This window comes from Schistocerca piceifrons, chromosome 3 (genome assembly GCF_021461385.2).
Source record: "Schistocerca piceifrons isolate TAMUIC-IGC-003096 chromosome 3, iqSchPice1.1, whole genome shotgun sequence".
Lineage (NCBI taxonomy): Eukaryota > Metazoa > Arthropoda > Insecta > Orthoptera > Acrididae > Schistocerca > Schistocerca piceifrons.
The window spans coordinates 132815012-132836651 of NC_060140.1; the positions used below are offsets into that span (position 1 = coordinate 132815012).

The following is a 21640-nucleotide window of genomic DNA, read 5'->3' on the forward strand; positions in this document are numbered from 1 at the left end:
AGATGGCATACTTGAATAACTTGAGGACTCTGTTCTTTACACCATTAAGGCTATTATCAAGGTTAGTTTATAACCCCAGCTACCAGCACTGAGACATGCAACTGCATGGTATGTTAGTTTAGAAGAATATGAAATGAATACAGGAACTGTGACTTGGTGCACACTCTCAGCTGATAAAGTAAACTCCAAAAATATCAGTTTGTGACAGTCGTGCAACTCACAGACAGCTATCAGCTCTTCAAAATATAATAGTTATCTTTTTATGAGGGGGGCAATCAAAAGCTTCCGTTCATAGGTCGTATGGTCGAGAATCGGAATGCTAATAGGGCAAAATCACCATAAGCAGTGAGGCAATCATTTCACCTGTTGTGTAAGATTTCATTCACAAGCGCAAGGCGAGATGGGCTACAGAGTTATGCGACAACTGTCATTGTAGGAAAGCTGGACAGGAACAGAAACAATTAGTGAACAAGTAACACAGCAAACAGACAATTTATTTAACTTTTATCTCTCCAAATAAACAAAGACACATTGCAAATGATGCAGCAAGAAACAGAGTCCTGCTGTTTTACAAAAGCAACAACAATGGAGCTGTGACTAGGCAGCTACTGCTTAGCTTTTTGTGGTGATGTGGCTCTGAGTGTGAATGGAGTGAGCGGCTGCCAACAGCTGTCCTATACTGTAGCAGCAGAGGGCACTCTTAGTACAGAGCTACTGCAGGTGTGGTCCAGTGGGCGCACTCAATTGGGACCACCAGATTCCGTGCATCAGCTATCAGTGTCAGAGGGAAACTTGCAATTTCATTGCTATGATGCCCATGGGGTGTTATCAACACGTGATAACACATCACATCACCGATACACCTGATTGGAGATACCGGTTTGGTAAATCACTCAGCCATTCTGTGTTAAGAAGTCCATAACTGCTTGCTGCACATCCTTGTTTGAAATGAATGGTCAGCCCTTCAAAGAATTTAAGGGAATGAAGGCATGAAAATCGCATGGGGAGAGATCATGTTTATAGAGTGTGTGCTCAAATGTCTCCCACTTGAGTTGGTGCTAACTTCTGCATTATGACATTTGCAACACACGAACATGTGTTATGAAGCGGCAGCACGCCTTGTCGCACCATTCCCCAACAGTCATTTCTGACAGAAATGCTGCCCCATATACTTTCTTCATTCTCTGATGGATATCTATCTGCCCTTCCGCAGCTAAGAACACATTGGTCCTGTTTGGATGCACTTGTTAATAACATCGTCATAGTTCACATTTCTACGTCTAACATACACACACACACACACACACACACGCACACACACACACACACACACACACACACACACACACACACACGTCAGGAAGATATGAATGCCACACTAACACCTCACCTACAAGGCAGATCTTGCATAATCACAATGGAGTCACATTATGTTGCAAATATGCTGCAGCAATGTCCTCAAATGGAAACTTTTTGATCGCCCCCTTACATCTACTTTGAAGGACACAAATAAGTTGCAAGATATCCATTATCAGAGAATGGAACCAGCTTAGAGAAAATAAAGCAATGCAAATACAAAATTAATAGTAGTGAGTGCATACACCAGTTATCACACACATACAGAAATGCAAATGGAGAGAAGTTTACCTGGTCCTGTGCCACTAGAAGGACTGGCCTGAGGAGACTGTGTCTCTCTGACAGGAATTTGCACGCACTTCTGACAAAGAACTTCTTTCCCTGTGTATGTTACTCGTTCTCCAGAAGGGAATGGTTGCCTGTTTAACAAAAGTGATAGAACATCATGGAATACATATTAGTTACTGTAATCATAAAAAGTAACATACTGCTTTGAAAACTCTTGTTCTTCAATGACTGCACCAGTAATGCCCAATAAGAATTACTCTCAAAAATGAATAACTTGAGTATTTTAGTCAACAAGATAACCACTAATTCATGTAAAAGTAAACCTGGTGCCACATGGATAGAGCACATATATTTTTGGTGTTTGTTAATTATATAAGTTGATGATGATAAAAAACAACTTCGGTAAAAACTGATATATTCCCTTACGTACAAATGTGGAATATCAGTAGTTCAAGCCTAAGACTCACCTGCAACGAGCGCATGTGAAACATTTTTGATGATAGGTATTTCCAAGGGCAGATACCACTTCACCCTCAACATATTTGCCACAGGTTGCACATTTAGTACCAAACTGACGCTGGTAATCATTTGTGCAGTAGTAACCTCCATCTTTGCAGAAAAAACCACCTTGGGCCAGTGAGTTCTCACAAACTGAAAGAAAATTAATCCATTTGAAATAGTCACCAGCGAATTTGTTTTAAATCACAAAACCTAAGTCCCAAAACAGCTAATAGTAAAGATCAGAAAAACTTTCCCCACATTAAACTTATTCTATTTTAAATTAATTAGATATCTGCGATCTGTATTTTCTTGCACTCTTTTGCACCATGTCTTATATTTATGTTTGTTGGTTGACCACAGTGTCATGTATCACTTCAGTACCCACAAATATTCATTCAGAGTGTTGCTTCAGTCTGAATTTCTCACATTTCTTCATTGTGTGTATGTAACCACGGAACAGTGCATGTGCTAATAGTGAAAACATTGTATTGTAATGGAGAATGTTATGCAGCAACTGTGTGATGTCTTTGCGAGCTTCTTGGCGGCAATAAAGCACGTAATGAATCAACTATTTGCAGACTTATAGCAAAGTCCAGTGAAATGGATGAAGTTCCAAAGAGCATCAAGAGCTCGAGGCACCCTCATTCTGAGTGACCTGTGCTAACATAGTGGTGGTTTCTGACAGTGTGGCTTTTAGTCCAGTGAAGTTGGTTCCTATCTTTTGCTAAGAACAAGGCACAAGATATTCTTCAGCATGGTAAATTCTATGGTATGATCTCCATTTACCAACCTAACCGTATTCAATTAATGCAGGAGCTGAAAGACGTCTATCATCAGAAAAGGTAATTTTTGCTGACTGGTTTCTGAGAAGATGGTGGTTTTGTGAGGCACATCATCTTAAGTGACAAGGTGCTCTTCCACTTAAATAGATTTGTAAATAAAAGGAACTGCCCTATCTGGCAATCAGAAAATCCTTGAATGGTTCAAGAGAGGGAAATGCATCCACAGTGAGTGATAGTTTGGTGTGGTTTCTGTGTGAGAAATATCATCAGGCCTTATTTTTTTCAGAGACGTGAGGACAAGCTGTAATAGTTAACAGAAACTCAGAGCGTGTTATGATAGGAGATGTTTCATGGTATAATTTTGGTGGACTGGACGTTCAAAAGTTGTGATTATAGCAGTATGGTTGCCAGCCACCTGTCACACTTCCTGCAAAACTATTGAGTCTCCACTAGCAGTTTTTGGATCACGTCATTTGATACAATGGTGACCAACAATGGTCACTAAGCTCATGTGATTTTTTTTCTTTAGGATTATCTTAAAACCTTGGTGTATGTCTATAAACCTCTTAACATTTATGAGTTAAAAAGAGGGAATTCAATGTGTTATTCACAAAGTGTGAGGGGAGTCTTGTCACGTAGTCACATACACTTCATAATTTGATTAAAAAAGTAGAAACTAGCTTAAGATTAATGTAAAAGAATCATGTACATAGTCAGCAATTTGTTGAAAATGTATTGTAATTGTAAACTAACTGACTCATTCTACTTCACAGTGAGACATCACTATCATCTATAGAACATGCAAATAACTAAACTAGTCAGTGCAACCAGGCCACAAAAGTGCTCAATGAGCTCTACAAGAACATCTAGTAATGTTGTGAAAAGGCTTACACCTAAAATTATGAGAATATTTGCTTCAAGCAGAAAAGTCAAGGAAGTTTATTTCACACGATATACACTACTGGCCATTAAAATTGCTACACCATGAAGATGACGTGCTACAGACGCGAAATTTAACCGACAGGAAGAAGATGCTGTGATATGCAAATGATTAGCTTTTCAGAGCATTCACACAAGGTTGGCACCAATAGCGACACCTACAACGTGCTGACATGAGGAAAGTTTCCAACCAATTTCTCATACACAAACAGCAGTTGACCAGCATCGCCTGGTGAAACGACGTCGTGATGCCTCGTGTAAGGAGGAGAAATGCATACCATCACGTTTCAGACTTAGATAAAGGTCGAATTGTAGCCTATCGCGATTGCGGTTTTTTGTATCGCGAAATTGCTGCTCGTGTTGGTCAAGATCCAATGACTGTTAGCAGAATATGGAATCGGTGGGTTCAAGAGGGTAATACGGAACGCCGTGCTGGATCCCAATGGCCTCGTATCACTAGCAGTCAAGATGACAGGCATCTTATCTGCATGGCTGTAACAGATTGTGTAGCCACGTCTCGATCCCTGAGTCAACAGATGAGGACGTTTGCAAGACAACAACCATCTACACGAACAGTTCGATGACGCTTGCAGCAGCTCAGAGACCATGGCTGTGGTTACCCTTGATGCTGCATCACAGACAGGATCGCCTGCGATGGTGTACTCAATGACGAAACTGGGTGCACGAATAGCAAAACGTCATTTTTTCGGATGAATCCAGGTTCTGTTTACAGCATCATGATGGTCGCATCCGTGTTTGCCAACATCACGGTGAACGCACATTGGAAGCGTGTATTCGTCATCGGTAGGGTGACCAGACGTCCAGATTAATCCGGACATGTCCTGCTTTTTAGCTCTTTGTCTGGGGTCCGGGCGGATTTTTACAGTGTCCGGCTTTTTAGCAAAGTTGAGTGTAATACAGTTAAATTTACAATTTGTCCCATTCTATTGCTCTTTTCTTAAATACTTTAACTATTGGCACAGCCTTCACGATAAACACACACGAAGGCGGTGTTAGTGGGTGGCACCACGATCGAGAATATTTTCTCTAATTACCACACAGTGGACTGATGAGAGGAATAGATTAAACCTTGAATCAGTGAAAGGTCTGTTGACGATTCAATATAATTTAAAAGAATTTTCATGTGGTCATTTTACAATTATCTGTTAAGTAAGCCTACATTTCTGCAAAAAATTGTTTCCTCCGAGAAGTATAAATAATTGTTAAGGAATGTCTGTAATGTCTATAAATAATAAACTCATTTATTTAAATTGAACGTATGTTTGTGGCGAATACTGCAGATGAGGATACCACCCGTTAGCTTTCGACAAGTCACATGAAAGTAGACAATCAGGAGTGGCGTTTAGTCAGCCAACTTTGTTAAATCTTAAAACTACGCATAAATATAAAAACCACTGATGCTACACTATCATCACAATCAATGTTTTTAATTTAAAATAAAAAAAATATTGCTCTGGTAATCACCACCTGACCACCAGTAACAATTAACTACTAGTTTTACCGGTAATTCCCAGCAGTCACGTGACTTGTCCAAAGCTGATGGGTGGTATCCTAATCTGCAGTTGACCCGTTTGATGTGTCCTCTTTTTTTCTTCCTTTTTCCTCCTTTTTGAAGCTGTTTGTTCTCCTTTTTAAACAATTGCACCTGGTCACCCTAGTCATCGCCATACTGGCGTATCACCCGGCGTGAAGGTATGGGGTGCCATTGGTTACCATCTCGGTCACCCCTTGTTCGCATTGATGGCACTTTGAGCAGTGGACGTTACATTTCAGATGTGTTACAACCCGTGGCTCTACCCTTCATTCGATCCCTGGGAAACCCTACATTTCAGCAGGATAATGCATAAACACACGTTGCAGGTCCTGTACGGACCTTTTTTGGATACAGAAAATGTTCGACTGCTGCCCTGGTCAGCACATTCTCCAGATCTCTCACTAATTGAAAACGTCTGGTCAATGGTGGCCGAGCAACTGGCTCGTCACAATACGCCAGCCACTTCTCTTGATTAACTGTGGTATTGTGTCGAAGCTGCATGGGCAACTGCACCTGTACATGCCATCCAAGATCTGTTTGACACAATGCTCAGGCGTATCAAGGCCGTTATTACGGCCAGAGGTGGTTGTTCTGGGTACTGATTTCTCAGGATCTATGCACCCAAATTGCGTGAAAATGTAATCACATGTCAGTTCTAGTATAATATATTTGTCCAATGAATACCCGTTTATCATCTGCATTTCTTCTTAGTGTAACAATTTTAATGGCCAGTAGTGTACCTCCTCCACCTGACTACAACAATAAAATTAAGAGTAGTGTTGCCTGTAGCAAGGAATTCTGACACGCTATCTTCGTGCACACCCTTCATGAATGGCACGGGAAGGGATGAAGAGTTTGGAGAAAGTGTGTGTGTGTGTGTGTGTGTGTGTGTGTGTGTGTGTGTGTGTGTGTGTGTGTGTGTGTGGGGGGGGGGGGGGGGGGGGGGGGGGGATTTATACCAGTACATTGATATAGATGATCTACTGATCTGCAGATAGATGGATGCCTGTGCACAGCAGCAGCATTTGCAAACATATATTGTGACAAAGTCAGAAACATTTGAAGTCTAAGGATTAATACATTTTTTAACTTCTTTAGTTTCAGCTACTTACATTTTCCAAATTCCTTTTCCACAGAACAGAATAATACAGACAGTCAAATTTTATATTTTAGCTTCAGTTTTCAGTTGGCTCCAAATATACAGGATGAACATTTACATCACCATAAAACTTGGGAGGTTGCTTAGGGATAGTTTCTAAGCAATGTGGTATAAGGGACTAGTGACTCCAGTGGCTCATTACAAAGTAATGATTTAATTCTGATTTATTTGTTTTGTCACACCAATTAGGCCTACCTTTGTTTCTGTCAAATATTTTTACAACAGTGAAAAATCCTGTAATATGCAATCGCCAAAACACAGAAGGATCTAGGTTGTCATTGGCAGCTATGTACAGATGCAAAAGTATTGTGAAGTGTTGCCATCACCCTGCAGGGGGACACCTTATCACAGTGTCATGGTGCTGCTGTTCCACTGTGTTCAGTGAACCCATACATGATGTGCATACTGGCCAACCTATTCATACTGCTGTATCATTATAAGTATACAATTATCACACATGGAAAACAATCCCAAGACATAGTCAGTCAGCACTAAATGCAAGCCTGAGGGTGAAGAGTAAAGCGAGAATTTTGTTTCCAACAGCAAGTAATATGAGTGAATGGACCAAGTTTGTTTCCAAACAAGACACAAAGTTATTACTGTCGACATTTACACTGCTGTGCAGATACTTTCAATGCAATACAGATACAAATGCCGCAGTTTGCACGAAAATGCTATGAGACGACGTGGCCATTTGGATGCACTTTAATAAATTTCTGATGTCTTGACCACACTTTTTATTATTTCCAAAATCACCGTCAAGGTTTCACCGTTCTGTCATTTTCAAAGGCTATAAAATACAACATAAAACTGGTATCAAAAGATATGAAAATATGTTACATTTCACCACTGATTAGAGACAAAGTATAAGGAGTAGAATATGACTTTCTAGCTTACCAGTGTTAGGTCATTCAAATAAAACTGCTCATTCGATACACTGTACCACGTCAACATTATCAATCATGAGACAAGTGCAAACTGCTACCAAGTGACACATTGGAAACAAGTGGACTAAACCACTAGGTAGTGCTGGATACATGGTACACACTGCATTTGTTTGTTTACAACTGCATTCTCATTGTTACTTCGTATGAAACAATTTCATCAGACAATTCATGAACATCACATTACACTGTCTTACAAAAAGGTTTTTCTTCACAAAACAACATGTAACAGATCTTTAAAGTGGTCAAAAATATGAGGGTCGGAACTTAAACAGTGGTAACTATTTATTCACAACTGATACAAAAGAGTTACATGTTTGCACCTGCTACTGTCCTTCAAAGTAATCACCGGCATTGTGTAGAACCTGTTACGTCTGGGGAATATGTTGGATGGTACAGTACCTCCTATTCCCATCGGATGAACAGAGCAGCCACCTTGCGCACTGTCGTGCAAAATGATAGATGGGTTGCGCAGAAAGTGTCACCGCTTCTTTCGCAAAGCTGGTCACAGGTGATGCTCCAAAAATGAACAGTAATACAACTTAAGTCCTTGTGACTTTGATTTGACTCTGAAGATAAAGGAACCACTTCATGGCATTCACTTCAGAACTGTTACAGAGATTCAACAGACAGTAGACTGCTCCATTCGGAACATCAACAGAACAGACTCTGCTAACGGTATACTACACCTTCCACATTGCTGGCGGCTACTCTGAAGGACAGTAACAGGTGCAAACATGTAACTATTTTGTATCGACTGTGAATAAATAGTTGCCACTATTTTAAGTTCCAACCCTCGTAATACACTGGAGGAGTCCGCTGAGTGGTGCCAGGGTACATGAGGCCACTGTCCGATAAACAATTTTTGACAACTTACGGCATATAAATTACTATCATCACTGAAAGTTCACAAATACAAATTTTAGGAATTTACAGTGCCTAGAACTACCAACTGAGGCTTGCAGCACTCACTTATGAAGAACAGGTGGTGTTCTTGTATTGCTATTTCCACTAATGGGAGCAAATCCTTATATTCAGGAAATTCAAACAATTGAAGAAGGCACCGTCTTGGAACCCCATACATCAGTTCCATCAATATGTCGCCTCCAGCAAGTGGTCTAGATGCTCAATGACATTGAAGGAGGTCTGTCCAGTCAGCTAACATGGAGATGGCTAACTCGAAGTTTGAAAGCGTTATGAAACTCATTCAGGAAATAATCGAACAAAGGCAAGACTTGAATAACTACAATCTTTAAATGCTCGTCTGAGCAATAATTGGATAATGACTTGAATGAAAGTACACTACTCCAGATTGCAAAATCCCAAGGAGGGAGGTACACGACTAAGTATGAGTGCAAACAGAGCCAGAGTGAATATTACAAGTCCAGGTCCCGTGCCTGACCTACACAGACTGCTGTCTGTACTGAACTCTCCCTATACACACCACCACCTCTGCTTTTATACTGTGAGGTAGGCTACATCGCCTCTTCCACACTGTCGCATCCCGCTTCCACTTTGATGGGGGCTCGAGTGACCATATATGGTCATTGCCAACACACTGCCATGTCTTGCGGCTCTCTAAGTGAGCCAATGTGATACATTGTGAACCTAAGTAACATTTCTGGCCAACGCCAAACAAATGCCCTTCCTGTGGCATCTGATTTGTACTCTTGAGTACTTTCCAGAAAACTTATTCGTTCTTGCTGCTGTTATGTTGCCTTTCAGGCATAAACTGAGTTTAGCATTATATGGAAGTGAAAAGTATGTAATAGATAATACAGTCAAACAATAATGTAATATTTTAAAACATAGTGCTACAGAAAAATGTTACAGACCAAATGGGAAGATCAAGTAGCTAATGGACACAAAATCAGTCTGCGGACAAAGAACTTCATGGCACTAAATAAAATAACCAATTGTTAGGGCACTTCCTTTAAGGAACAATTAATTTGGTTATGACAGAAAATGTGTATGGAAGAGGCGGTTGCAAAAACTGCAGAGGGAGACCAACATTTGAGAACAGAAAGTATCTTTAAAAAGATGTAGACTACAGTAGTCCTGCAGATATAAAAAGACATGTGTTACTCAATTTAGTGTATAGAGCAGCATCACGCAAGATTCCGCAACAATGACTGCAAATGTTGACGACCGTGACAACATACTATTTTTGCTTTCACAGACTGCGAATATAAATCAGAAAATTACCAAGATAGCTAATACAATGCCTGACAAAAAAGGGAGGTGCCCAGAATTGATGATCAGATTTCTATGTACAGGGTTATTACAAATGATTGAAGCGATTTAACAGCTCTACAATAACTTTATTATTTGAGATATTTTCACAATGCTTTGCACACACATACAAAAACTCAAAAAGTTTTTTTAGGCATTCACAAATGTTCGATATGTGCCCCTTTAGTGATTCAGCAGACATCAAGCCGATAATCAAGTTCCTCCCACACTCGGCACAGCATGTCCCCATCAATGAGTTCGAAAGCATCATTGATGCGAGCTCGCAGTTCTGGCACGTTTCTTGGTAGAGGAGGTTTAAACACTGAATCTTTCACATAACCCCACACAAAGAAATCGCATGGGGTTAAGTCGGGAGAGCGTGGAGGCCATGACATGAATTGCTGATCATGATCTCCACCACGACCGATCCATCGGTTTTCCAATCTCCTGTTTAAGAAATGCCAAACATCATGATGGAAGTGCGGTGGAGCACCATCCTGTTGAAAGATGAAGTCGGCGCTGTCGGTCTCCAGTTGTGGCATGAGCCAATTTTCCAGCATGTCCAGATACATGTGTCCTGTAACGTTTTTTTCGCAGAAGAAAAAGGGACCGTAAACTTTAAGCCGTGAGATTGCGCAAAACACGTTAACTTTTGGTGAATTGCGAATTTGCTGCACGAATGCGTGAGGATTCTCTACCGCCCAGATTTGCACATTGTGTCTGTTCACTTCACCATTAAGAAAAAATGTTGCTTCATCAATGAAAACAAGTTCCGCACTGAACACATCCTCTTCCATAAGCTGTTGCAACCGCGCCGAAAATTCAAAGCGTTTGACTTTGTCATCGGGTGTCAGGGCTTGTAACAATTGTAAACGGTAAGGCTTCTGCTTTAGCCTTTTCCGTAAGATTTTCCAAACTGTCGGCTGTGGTACGTTTAATTCCCTGCTTGCTTTGTTTGTCGACCTCCGCAGGCTACGCGTGAAACTTGCCCGCACGCGTTCAACCATTTCATCGCTCACTGCAGGCCGACCCGTTGATTTCCCCTTACAGAGGCATCCAGAAGCTTTAAACTGCGTATAACATCCCCAAATGGAGTTAGCAGTTGGTGGATCTTTGTTGAACTTCATCCTGAAGTGTCGTTGCACTGTTATGACTGATGTGAGCGCATTTCAAGCACGACATACGCTTTCTCGGCTCCTGTCGCCATTTTGTCTCACTGCGATCTCGAGCGCTCTGGTGGCAGAAACCTGAAGTGTAGCTTCAGCCGAACAAAACTTTATGAGTTTTTCTACGTATCAATGAATGAAACTACAGTGAATTTATGATATCGCTTCAATCATTTGTAATAGCCCTGTAGCTTTATACACATACAAACCATCAGTGGGTACATAAATGATTCTAGACAAACCTCTACTTGACAGGCAGAATGGCCAGCAGAGTTCATTAGTGCTGGTTGTGTCTAGTGTTTTTTACCAGGTCTGGTAGAGTATGTAAGGAGTGTGAACTGCATCAGATGTTGAGTGATCACTGTAAAGGACACGGAAGTACTGCATACTCAGGTGAGACAGCATTATCAACACCTGACAAGAGTTTGAAAGGAGCCTCATTATGGGTCTCCACTTGGCCAACTGGTCGTTCACTATACAGATCTGTGGGGCATTTATCTGTGATAGTAGCTCGATGCTGGACTGTGTGGAAACCTGAGGGCAGACATATTCATTGAAAAGGTTCCGGTCGATCGTGTCTAATCATTACAAAGGAGGAATGATATACTGTAAACCAAGCACACCATAACCCCTTCGCATTGGTGCCTGCCATCTGAGAACAAGCAAGAAACTCCCAGTTACATTCTGTGTCATCCTGTACCATTGATTGGAGACTAGCAGCAGCGGGACTAGAGCATCAATGTCCCATAAGCAGTCTGACAAAAACACCACAATAAAAATGGCTGCATTTGGAATAGTGCCATGATTAGAAAGCATGTACTGTTAAAGAATGGCATCACACTAGTTCAGTAATTAATCACAGTCCTGCACTACCTGGGATGGCGAATGACTGTCATCAGCTAGTATATCAGCAACCGGTGAGAGCTCCAATTTTCAGAATGTTTTGGAAGGGCAAAACAGTGAAAATTCTGTGTGTCACAATAGGAGGAGCCATTGGGTATGATTTCTGATCATGGCGGGAACTCTCTATGGCACAACTGTATGTCACGGACATCCTGTGTCTTTGTATGTTTCCTTTCGTGCGACAGTACTGAAGTGCCATTTTTCAACAGGAAAATGCTCATCCACATATGGCACGTGTGTCTATGGACTGTTCGCATGATGTCAATGTACTCCTGCGGCCAGCACGATCTCCAGATCTGCCCCCAGTAGAACACATGTGCGACCAGCTTGGACACCATCTGTGTCTCTATGCCAGTATATAGTATATCAAACAAAAGTTATGGACCAGTTTGCACCAGGAGAGGATACAACAGCTATATGAGAACCTTTCCAAATGAAGCAGTTCACACATTCAGGCTACAGAGGGTGCAACATCAGGCTAGTAAGTGGACACATGCTGCAAAGTTTTTTATAAATCTGACTTGATGTTGTAATCACTGAAATAACATCACATATCCTCTCAAACCCTGAAGTTTCAGTCATTTCCTCCTCTCTTCTGGGTGATTAACTTTATTTCATCACGCAGCGTATTTTTAAGAAAAAGTGCTCCCCTGGTAATATTAAGAACCTACATGTGAGGTAAGATTTAATTTTGCACTTAGGACAAGTTTTTTGGAGACAACATTCCATTCAAACATATTCCTGAGACAAGAAGTACAATAATGTAAGTTAAAAGTTTTGTATTTCTAGTTGTAAGTTTAATATTTAGAGCATGGTAATGATGCTGGCTTGAATTTTTTAATTTTAAGAACTACACAAAGCCTGTACCAAATGATTGTGGACCAATTCCACTGCTCCATTTTCAAAGAAATATATTGCAATTTTATAATTAAAAAATTGATACATCTAAAATTTGCTATGTAAGTACGAGAAAAAATATGTACAATTATCACTTTTACAGAATATTTTTAATCCTTCATTTTAGTAAATGAATACTTTACTAAGCATTTTACGCCAGAGAAAAACATTATTTTTTCATGTATAAACACACTGGCCTTAGAAAAACGAAGATTAGAGTTCAACACCCTGCTGACAGTGCGATCATCAGAGCATAAGCTTGGATTACGAAAGGGTAGGGAAAGAAATTGGCCTTGCCCTTTTTCTAGGGATCCCTCCCAGCATTTGCCTGGAGTGATGTAGGGAAACCATGGAAAACCTAAATAGGCATGGCCAGTATCTAAACCACTGTCTTCATGAATGAGATTCTAGTGTGCTAACCACTCACACAACTGGTTGGTCTTATTGCCCATAGAGGTAACAAGTATAAATTCATGTCTCATTAACAATCTGCAATAGATTTGTATCATAAAAAATTGGGCATTGCTTAAATAATTTAGATTCACATTGGGCTTTTCCACAGGATTAGTTGTTTTGTGACTATTTGATAAAATCATATGTTTTTAAGATTATTATTGATCTTACATAATTTGATGACAAATATATTTCCCCATGCTAAACGAAAGGTTAATTTTAGTGGTAGCTAATGTTATTTCTAGATAAAAAGAAATATGTGCAATTTACAGCCATTTATGTTCTTTTTGCCCCACTTCAAGTAATGTTTTTCACTTTATACTCTGTACACAAGAATTACAAACTGCTGATCAATTGGTATCAGGTTTCAATTTAATTTTGAGAGTGAACGAGTTGTTAAGCAAATTTGTTTTTTGGAGTAACAATATTAAAAATGAGAGTTAAGATACTAATTTGGAAGAAAATCTGAGTACTGAACAGATTTATAAGTATCTTAGACATGTTGCACATGTGTAGCTCAGAGTTTTCATTCATGTTGTGCTAGAGTATTGCAATTACAGTCAGTTGATCAGCAGACTGAAAGAAATAATATATTATTGAGTGGTTGAAAAGAGTATACCATACGTGTGTGTGTGTGTGTGTGTGTGTGTGTGTGTGTGTGTGTGTTTCCACAGCACTCACTCTTACACTTATTAGTGCCTTTCGATGCCATTTTTTGTGAACAGTTTCTTTTGAGCGGGTGTCACTCAAAGTGATATTGCTTATCTGGCACTCCTTACTTTATATTGGCATGATAGATTCTTTTAAAAAAATGGGAACCTGGAAATAACTGATATTCCTGACTGTAGCTGATCATCCTGGAAATACGATAATCTGATCATCTGTAGGAGTCACAGTCCACAACATAAGTTTTAAATCTTTGATTCAGCTTCAAATATTCCCAAGGTTTTGCTCCATGTCTGATTTGGTCCCACTCTAAAACCTGGGCAGGTACACAGCAGAAATACAAAAATTATTTTTCGTTCTTCTATTGTGCAATTTTCTTTTATTACTACAAACAAATGGAGTAAATGTACTGGGATGTGAGTGCTAAGAATTCAAAGCTATTTGATGTAATATGTACAATTATCACCTTCACAGAATATTTTTAATCCTTCATTTTACTAAATGAATACTTTACTTATTTTAACTGCACATCATAGAAGATAATTCAGAAATGCAATAGGGAGTGAAAGCATGAAAAGAGCCAACACACTGTCCCGAGATCAAGAGAGAGAAATACTTCTGAGTGGAAAGTCATGTTGAAATGAGTTTTTTTTTTTATTGGTTTATCTCTGGGTTGATTCAATTTTATTTTGTTGCCTTGCTGAACTCCACGGAGCTGAAAATTAGTATGTGTCTTTGGTAGTGGCTGGTTATTTCTCTTTTTAGAAATTGTATGATGTTAGCCTTTGTGAGGGTAAGACTTTAAATGTTTCATGTTTACCAGCTGCTGGCCTGTTCAGCTATCAAATGGTTTGTCTTTGGTAAGACTGAGATAGTGTCCTTCATTTGTTTGTACCACCTGCAACTGATGGCACTTTCTAAACTATCTAATAAAATGCAGACATGTACATCAACCACATGGACACCACAGGGACATTTAAATAGTTAGTCACATGATAGCATTAAAGACAATTTCAAAGCTGATACTATTTCCAAATCCAAGCAACGGGTACTCACCAATGCATTTAAAACAGGAAATGTGAAAATATTTATCCTGGACTCTGAGGACTTCTCCAGAACACTTCTTCTTACAGTTGTGACAAAATGTTTTGCCTGAAAACAATAAAAAAAAGAGTATGAGTATCACAGTACAGTCAACAAAATGAGAAACATTTGAATCTATACCACAGTAACAGTTGCCAATGACAGTAATCTATACTGTCTGGTGACTGCAATGTTTTGTTGTAAAAGTACACAGAATTTCCACTCCAGTGTATTTTACATGTCTTTAACCAACCAAAAATACTGAACTTCAATGAACTGGGAAATCAGTCACAGACAAAAATGCTTTCAAAACTTGGTACTACATCAAGCAAAATTAAGGAGAGAACTGAAGGAAACGATGACTACTTCCTCTAGCCCCTTCCTCTGTTCTATCACAGAATGAAATTCATGCTTCGAAGAACTATCAGGTATATACACCTTTTCTTTGTGTCAGTTTGCTAATCACATATCTTTTCTCCCTTACTTGACTGTTACTAGAGTTCATAGATCCTTTTCCACCTATAATTTAAATGTAAGGGCTTCCTTGTACAGCTGAGTTGTTACTTCAACTGAGACAAGCTACTGGAAGAAGCTTTAATAGTATGCACGGCATTAGTTTGTGTACTACATGAAATCTTAGCTAACATTATTATGGAACTTATGAACTAGTACTTGGAGCAAGTCTTATATGATGAGCTCACTGTCCATTGATAAAAATAATACCCTTAAACAATGGAATAAACTACATAAAAATTCAGTGCACATCCTTGAATGCAACAGTTTCAAATACACATCTCAACAGATCAAATATTTTTAATATATTCAACTTCTCAAATGATGTTGCATAAAATCATAATAAGAAAGGCTACTAGCACCTTTATTACAATGTTCAGTTTCAATATCAAGATGTCATCCACATTAGACTGTCACTTCAGCTTCGAAAATTATGACAGTGACAGAAGTGTGAATTCTCTCTCTCTCTCTCTCTCTCTCTCTCTCTCTCTCTCTCTCTCTCTCTCTGTGTGTGTGTGTGTGTGTGTGTGTGTGTGTGTGTGTGTGAGAGAGAGAGAGAGAGAGAGAGAGAGAGAGAGAGAGAGAGAGAGAGAGAGAGAGAGAGAGACTGACTTTTTGTTTGTTTAATAGAGAGAAAAACATACACAATTTCCATACACATAATTTCCCACAATGGCCAATGGCCAGTTGTCATAACCATACAGTCTATTAAACTTGTTGATATAAGTTTGTTGGATGTAGTTTGCTGAAGAGCACATTCATCTGTCACTTATATTTCGTTTCATCAGGCATCTGAGGTTTCATTTTATTCCTGATAATCACACACTGATCTTTTAACTTGACACCAGATATTTTATCATCATTCTGGATTGATGTTTAACAGCTGCTTGATCCTGATGATAGTTGAGAGTAGCTGTCTACAAAGCAGAAAGAGTTTAGTCACACAGTGTTTACATGAACTGCTGTTAAAGGTGAATTCAAGAGTTGGATAGCATTATGTTAAATGTGCGCTCATAATATGAATATTTTGAAAGCTAACTGGAGCACAAACTACTACTGTACAAGATAATTCAGTTAGTAATTTGATGCCAAAATTTTGGGACAATTAATAAAGAAATCCGCCTTCAGATTAAAAATAACGAGTGGGTTACCACCCACCCTTTCAGAATTACCTCATTCTCAGCTTCCAGGGCAAACTGAAGGGAAATATAACGCTGGGAAAATGCAATCAGTCTATAAGGACATAATGAAAGTCGTGAATATGGCAAGCGACAGAAGCCAATTAGTTGGCAGGATACCTGGTACTGGGAAAATTCAGTCTACAAAAGACACTGCTTTTACAAATGTGACCCATCCTGCAATATTGCTCTGGTGTGTGAGACATTTACCAACCAGGACTATCAGGGGATATTGCGTGTATACAACCAAGAAGGGCTGCACAAATGGGAGCCGTGGGTGGGTGTCGGGGAAACGGCGAAAATCGAGACGCGAAGACGCTTGACGTAAGGCGTCTTCCAAAGTTTCGAGAACCAGCAGTAAGTGAGGAATCTAGGCTTACTCTTAGAGTCCCTTACGTAGCGATCCCGCAGGGACAGCGCAACAAAGGAATAATTACAGCGCGATAGAGACATTCAAGCGGACGTTCTTCTAGCGCGCCATAAATGAACAGAGCAGGAAGAAATAATCCTGATACAACTGGAAGTATCGCCTGCCATGCACTTTACAGTGGTTTGTAGAGTATGGATGTAAACGTAGGAAAACGCTCTCTCTCTCTTTCACTTGATTCGTGCGGTATTCATTGAGTGTGAATTAGGTCTGAAAATGAGTGAAAGTGCCCCGACACCAGCCGCGGCCAGTCCACTGCGCTGCGACGAATTCCGAGCCTGTTGGCGCCAGTCCGTCTCGGGCGCGCATCGATCCGCGGCGAGCCTCCCTCATCTTCACTAACATAGCCTCCTCGCAAACCAACAATCCCGTCCCTCCATCCTCCATTGTGCTGGATAGGCGTTACCGCGCGACCATCGAACACACACTTTGCTCCTGCAAGTCAAGATGCGCCATTGTTCACTCTTGTCACTGCACTTGCAGGAACAATATCATTCATTACGAAATAGATGACAGGCTAATGCAAGTGATTAACTGAAGGAGTAGCAGCATTTGTTTATCACAGAGGAAACTCGTTTTGCCTCTCGAATTCTTGATGTGTCACGATGTCTTAAGACTGAGCGGCTAATTGTTCCGTCACCATCATCACTTTCCGCTAACGAAAAAATGGCGATAACTTAATCATCTGATATCATACGCTTGTTATTTCACAGTCAGCCATTAAAATCATTAACACTCATGTCTGAGCATCCTGGGATATCGGCAAATGCTTCAACGAAATTGTCTTTCAATAGTTTTGTTTTATCTAACCAATCGCAGTGTATCTAACTTTTGCCCATGGACACTACCACACTCACTCTCTTTGATGCCATTTTACACCCCCAACAGCCCGCAGCTCGTGGTCGTGCGGTAGCGTTCTCGCTTCCCACGCCCGGGTTCCCGGGTTCGATTCCCGGCGGGGTCAGTGATGACTGGGTGTTGTGTGATGTCCTTAGGTTAGTTAGGTTTAAGTAGTTCTAAGTTCTAGGGGACTGATGGCCATAGATGTTAAGTCCCATAGTGCTCAGAGCCATTTGAACCAACACTTCCAACAAACAAGGGCAATTTGTACAACTTTTTAACTAGTACCGTTCCGAGTGCGGTTGGCTGAATTTAAATTTACTGACCGTCGTCGTCGTCTATTGTTCCCACTATTACTTTCGCAGTATCAAATACTGCACAGCTACCATAATTTTTTAAATGCAATCCGATGAACCCTAGATCCGAATCAACAAGGAACAGATAAACGAGATTCCACCGTAGAGCAAACTGCCTTTTTGTTCAGCACGTTCAATGCTCAACGCAAAAACTTCAATTATCTGTTTCCCTTAGAATGACTCGAATGTGTCAACACAACTGTTGGGAATTCCTTCCGAATGCGCAAAACTTCTATGCGCCGGCATATACAGTACGTATGCCTACTCTACAGAGCGTGACGTGGCGTCCACAGACTTCTTTCTGGCATGTAATTTAGTTTATGTCTTACACCTGCAGCAAAATGGCTCTGAGCACTATGGGACTTAACATCTGTGGTCATCAGTTCCCTAGAACTTAGAACTACTTAAACCTAACTAACCTAAGGATATCACACATATCCATGCCCGAGGCAGGATTCGAACCTGCGACCGTAGCAGTCGCGCGGTTCCGGACTGCGCGCCTAGAACCGCTAGACCACCGCGGCCGGCTTACACCTACAGCATCTATACTTAAATAATCAATAGAAAGTGCATTGCAGAGGATACTTTTCGTGGTTCAACACATCAGTGTTCCTTCCCATACCATCCATTCACACATGGAACGCACGAGCAATGATAGCTGTGCGAGTTGATATTGCCTTAATTTCGCGCTGTCTTCCATTATAATATGCTCGGTATCAAATGTTCAATGTTCAAATGTGTGTGAAATCTTATGCGACTTAAATGCTAAGGTCATCAGTCCCTAAGCTTACACACTACTTAACCTAAATTATCTTAAGGACAAACACACACACCCATGCCCGAGGGAGGACTCGAACCTCCGCCGGGACCAGCCTCACAGTCCATGACTGCAGCACCCAAGACCGCTCGGCTAATCCCGCGCGGCTTCGAAAGACAAAAAGGGGGATGAATTTTGGGTCAAATGTAATTCATGCGTATGTGTCGAGCATACAACAGTATTTTGTGTTAGGTGTATGACTGATGAGTCTACTGAAGAAACAGGAATACGATATTCCTTTCTGTTTCTGGAAACATCAATTTTTTTCTTTATATCACTTTTTGTTTTATCGAAAAAGATAGGAATTGTGTTTTAATTTTGCGTACGTGCTTTGACTTGGATCTGACGGGAACTAAGGGCTAACGTTTCACATGTTACGTCTACAAAATGGATTTTTGTCATGCAACATACTATCAATAAACTTTATTCAATAATAATACTTATTGTGTACCTACATCCACACAAACTTCATCGAAGAGGGAGTAACATTAAGCCATCCAGCGCGTCTACATCCTGAGTAGGTCATAATGTCAGTTTTCTTTTGTCAATGTACATATTACAGCCACATGCAAGCACACTTACACTACATTCAGCATCCGACTCAATTCGTGTTAACTTGCGGCGACCACTGCTGAAACGCATCACGCTGATTAATTTCGCCGTGTTCTACCAATGAATTTGTCATTTCCTTTACCTTCAGCTGTACCTGTTATATGTGGGCGCTCCACTTCGCATCCCCAAACGCTGTAATATAATGTTATTATAATGATATTTATGCTTCCAGTTGTGATGCATTAATCATGTAGTCGATGCTGCTACATCTCTTTACGCTGCAGAGAGTGTATAACTTCATTGCCAGTTGTCGTGTTCCAGCTAACCCTATAAGGGAGCGTTGTTGGGCGCAGTAGAGGTAGGTGTTGAGCGTGTCCCTGCCTGCCCCCCACCTTTAGCCCTGGAAAACGGAAGAGGGAAAGCGCGAGCACACAACAGTCCAACGGCCGCGGTATTCTGGCGGGTCGTCCAGCCGAAGCAAAAAAAAAAACAGCGTTAAAGGCCTTCGTGAGTGGCTAACTACGACCTCATCCCGTCTGGCTGCAAGTATGCCACGGTCGATCCCTACTCGTAGCGTGCAGCGCTTCACCTCCGACCAACTTATTCTCCCTGCGTTTCAAGAACCCTTGCTTCAACTTTGTTGAGCAGAAGGGGGCTGAAAACGAACGGTTAGGTCTCTGTGTCAGGGCTGGTGTGTAACACGCATTCGACAACTCACCTGTCGCAACCTCCGTGTATCTGGTATAACAGTGACGCGATGAATGCTTGGGTGTAGTTCGGCGGTTGGAAAAACGGAGTTGCATTGCTTGAAAATCACAAAGAGCTCTCAGCACACGCTAACTTACTCACTGGCATGTACATCGCGCTTCTGGCGTAGGATTGAAAGACGTAGCCCAATATGTTTCCCGTGCTTGAATATTTAATGCGACATAATTGTACAGTCGACAGGTATACTCGTACTTGTTTGGCGTTGTACAAAAACGTTGTGCTGGGGTTAGCTACGCAAAACATTCCAAAAACCAATTGCAAATATTGAAGGATGGCAGCTGAGCGGGTGTGAAAAAAAAGTATTCCCTCTTTTGAGAAGTGATATTATGGACCAACACACGAAAAAATGTCTAGCAAACAAGAGCTATTAAATGCAAAGTTTAAGAACTGAGAGTACTTGTTCTTCTTAGCTTCTGTGAAACATATTATTCCACTGCTAGCTCTTTGCTATTACAAACGATCTATGGAATGCAACAAGGAAATGAGGGAACATTCCTCTGTTATTGTCCATGCAGTAAACATCTGTTAGTGTTGCTACTGTAAACCATAGTCATAGTCTGGGTAAGTGTAGAGCACAAGTTAGCTCCGAAGGAGCCACTTTGTTGTATCAAGTTTGTGAAATGCTTTTACACCATAGTTTTAGCTTCGCACTACCCAACATAACAGAAGCCTATTATTTCACACGGGAAATGGTTTGACGCTTGCTTCTATTTGCAGACCATAACGGAAGATTATGTCTTGCATGTCTGAAGATAAATGCAGATGCTACATATGCCTGCAGGTTAGCCTTTTGGTCTGACCATGATGGGTATCTGTACAATGCCCTCGTCAGTCGTGGTCAGGACAGTGTTCTGTTTATTTGTGTGTGTATTATGCCGAGGCTAAGTGAATTCTAACGTGGGCAAATCGTTAGCGCTCGTGCGGTCGGTGCATCCGTAACCAAGGTAGCCCAAGAGTTTGGTGTTTGAAAAGGCACCGTATCGAAGATTTATACCGCACACACGGAAAGTGGGAAACATCATCCACTTAGTCACAATGCGCACGGAAGTGTGTGATGAGTTCAAATGGCTCTGATCACTATGGGACTTAACTGCTGTGGTCATCAGTCCCCTAGAACTTAGAACTACTTAAACCTAACTAACCTAAGGACATCATACACATCCATGCCCGAGGCAGGATTCGAACCTGCGACCGTAGCGGTCACGCGGTACCAGACTGTAGCTCCTAGAACCGCACGGCCACTCCGGCCGGCTGTGTGATGAGTG

The 21640-nt window shown here is 40.9% G+C and overlaps 1 protein-coding gene across 6 annotated transcripts in view; it reads right to left on the reverse strand.

Moving 5' to 3' along the window:
* Window positions 1-21640, reverse strand: part of LOC124787972 (actin-binding LIM protein 1) — a 355811-nt gene that overhangs the window by 119388 nt on the left and 214783 nt on the right. For all 6 annotated transcript variants that reach the window (XM_047254984.1, XM_047254982.1, XM_047254983.1 and 3 more), the window contains 3 exons: window positions 14898-14993; window positions 2112-2295; window positions 1648-1775 (listed from right to left, as the gene is read on the reverse strand). In XM_047254984.1, the coding sequence (XP_047110940.1) occupies window positions 1648-1775; window positions 2112-2295; window positions 14898-14993 (408 nt within the window). The remainder of the gene's footprint in view (window positions 1-1647; window positions 1776-2111; window positions 2296-14897; window positions 14994-21640) is intronic.